Below are 2,581 nucleotides of genomic sequence, written 5' to 3' on the forward strand. Positions count from 1 at the left end.
ATTTAGCAAGGGGTTTGTTGAGAAGCTCGGAGCACTTATTTTGAAGCTTCACACAAAAAAGGCCAAATACATCAAGCAGATGAAAAAACAATCAGTCCCATAAGCTATTTTAAACTAGTGGAAGTTAAAATAATTTTTTTTTTCTTAAAACCAACAACTCTTATGACTTTTATATTTAATATTTAGCACCAAAACTACTTACATTAAAATCATAATTTTTTTAATAAAACCATTAAAATAAACCAACATTTATATTAAAATATTTTATCGACAAAAAGGAATTATATTTCGCACAGATTACCATTGATTTGTTTTTGTCTTAAATTGAACTTGTACGCTTATTAATATACTCCACTGATTTATCATTTGTAGCGTTCAATTCACTTCATTCGATGGCGAGGAATCGTCCGTCGATGGGCAACATGTTTAAAGTTTGCAACCGTCCAATAGCAATCTGGAAATCCCATTCATCGCGAATGTGTGAGTGGTTGCTGTTGAGCAGCGTGGTCGAACTTGCTCCGTCCGATAAAAATCACTTACCCAAAACCTATACTCTGCGAACAAATAAAGTCTCTGCATCTCCCGCTACACTGATCTGTGTATTCAGCTAACACGACGATGGCGCAGTCGGTTCTCCCATCTAGAGGTGTTACAGCCAGTTATGTAGGAGGAATCGCAGGGTTCAGCCAGCGGCCGCTACCGCCTCGGCCGGCATTGGCCGTTGCCAGGGGCCTCAAGATTCGGCTGCCAAACGCCGCTCAGTTGTCGTGGGCACCGTTAGGAGAGCTACGGAGCGGCAACAATGGGAGGCTCAAGACTCGCACTGCAAAGACGGTCGCGTTGTTCCGGCCCAAAGAAAAGGCAGCCGCCCCGCCCAAGAAGGGGAGGGCAGGTCGAGTGGCGGTGTCCGAGGAGAAGCCGAAGGTGGAGGACGGCATCTTCGGGACCTCAGGAGGGATCGGTTTCACCAAGGCCAACGAGCTATTCGTGGGCCGTGTGGCCATGATCGGATTCGCGGTAAGCAACCCAATGTCAGTTTGTTTTTTTTTCATTTAATTAGATCGGATTTGAAGGGTAGATTAGTTAGTTTGAGTGGGTTTAGTTCCTTAATAAGTTACTGGTTTATATTTCATGAGAATGGGTTGAGGATGAAAGTCAATTTTGCTTATAAGTTGTTACAGTACAATGATGAAAATTGCACTTTGGTTTATTTTCCGCTGTGTCTCATAGTTTGTTTTTTTTAAGATTTAGTAAACCTATGAGGTGTAGATTAGTTGGTTTAAATGAGTCTAATCTTAACAAGCTACCGGCTTATACCTCAAAAAAAAGAGTTGAGAATGGAAATCACTTTGCCATTGATTTATACTCTAGAGAAAAAATTGCAAATAAAAATCACTTTAAATCCAAACTCGATCAAGTCTCACACAATTCTACTTATAAACATTACATTGTAACAGTAGAATAATAAGACTAATAAAAATTGCTTGTTTGTTGATGTGTTTCACAGGCATCGCTGCTGGGAGAAGCGATAACAGGGAAGGGAATCCTGGCGCAGCTAAACTTGGAGACGGGAATTCCTATATACGAGGCAGAGCCTCTGCTGCTCTTCTTTATTCTCTTCACGTTGCTGGGAGCCATCGGAGCCTTGGGCGACAGAGGGAAATTTGTGGACGAACCGACCCCCGAGTCCCTGATAGACCCTGGAAAGAATTTCAGATCGGCTGTCGGCCTCAAAGAAAGTGGTATGGCAATAATTTCGATTGGTTTTTTTTATTCTTGAGATTGATAAAAGATTTTAATCTTGAATTTCATTGTTTACATGATATTTTATAAAATTATAAATAATAAAATAAGTTAAATTGTTATTTTTGTGAGCTATTTATTTATTTTTTATTCCGTGGCCTAATAAAATTATGTTTAAAAAACACTGATTTTTATTTTTTAAATTTTTAATTTGAGCAGGGCCTTTGTTTGGATTTACAAAAGCGAACGAGCTCTTCGTAGGAAGGTTGGCTCAGCTGGGAATCGCCTTCTCCATCATCGGCGAAATCATAACGGGGAAGGGAGCTCTGGCGCAGCTCAACATTGAGACGGGAGTCCCTGTAAGCGAGATCGAACCGCTGGTTTTGTTCAACGTTTTGTTCTTCTTGTTTGCAGCATTGAATCCCGGCAGCGGTAAATTCGTCACCGACGTTGATGAAGAAGAATAAGAAGAATTGACTCCCAAAAATAATTCATGCCGCCGAGATTGTAACTTCCAGACGAAAGCAGTTCAGCCTTTTAGTTTTCTATTTTTTTAAATCAATTTCTGTAATATTATGAGCAGGAATACATACCACACAATCAATTTTGTTATCTTGAAAACCAGAGATATTATTATATCAGCTACTGTGCTTGCCAGCTTTTGTGTGGGTCAGTTTTTTCTGAGTTCTGTGGCATCTAGTCGTTTTCCCATTGTTGTCTTGAAAAGTTCCATACAATAGGACAGCCGTAGACTTGAAGCTGCCACGATATGAATACTTTATATCTCTGGAATATACAGGTTTACAACGCGACACCACGAGTATCGTCTTTTACTACA

General features: G+C 40.1%; 1 protein-coding gene across 1 annotated transcript; it reads left to right on the top strand.

The window, feature by feature from the left end:
- Positions 1-580: 580 nt before the first annotated feature.
- Positions 581-2,581, top strand: LOC149144744 (photosystem II 22 kDa protein, chloroplastic-like). Its single transcript, XM_089446843.1, has 3 exons — positions 581-1,017; positions 1,508-1,742; positions 1,963-2,581. Exons 1-3 carry the CDS (start codon positions 619-621, stop codon positions 2,208-2,210), a joined length of 882 nt encoding a protein of 293 aa, XP_089302969.1. The 5' UTR covers positions 581-618; the 3' UTR covers positions 2,211-2,581.

This window comes from Pinus tabuliformis, chromosome X (assembly GCF_031772625.1).
Source record: "Pinus tabuliformis cultivar Carrire ecotype Pingquan chromosome X, CPIR1, whole genome shotgun sequence".
NCBI lineage: Eukaryota > Viridiplantae > Streptophyta > Pinopsida > Pinales > Pinaceae > Pinus > Pinus tabuliformis.

Excerpts from the sequence above, each read along its gene's own strand:
- LOC149144744 (XM_089446843.1), top strand. The coding sequence starts at position 619 with ATGGCGCAGTCGGTTCTCCCATCTAGAGGTGTTACAGCCAGTTATGTA. Across the intron at positions 1,018-1,507 it reads TGGCCATGATCGGATTCGCG|GCATCGCTGCTGGGAGAAGC; the intron begins GTAAGCAACCCA and ends TGTGTTTCACAG. Across the intron at positions 1,743-1,962 it reads TGTCGGCCTCAAAGAAAGTG|GGCCTTTGTTTGGATTTACA; the intron begins GTATGGCAATAA and ends TAATTTGAGCAG.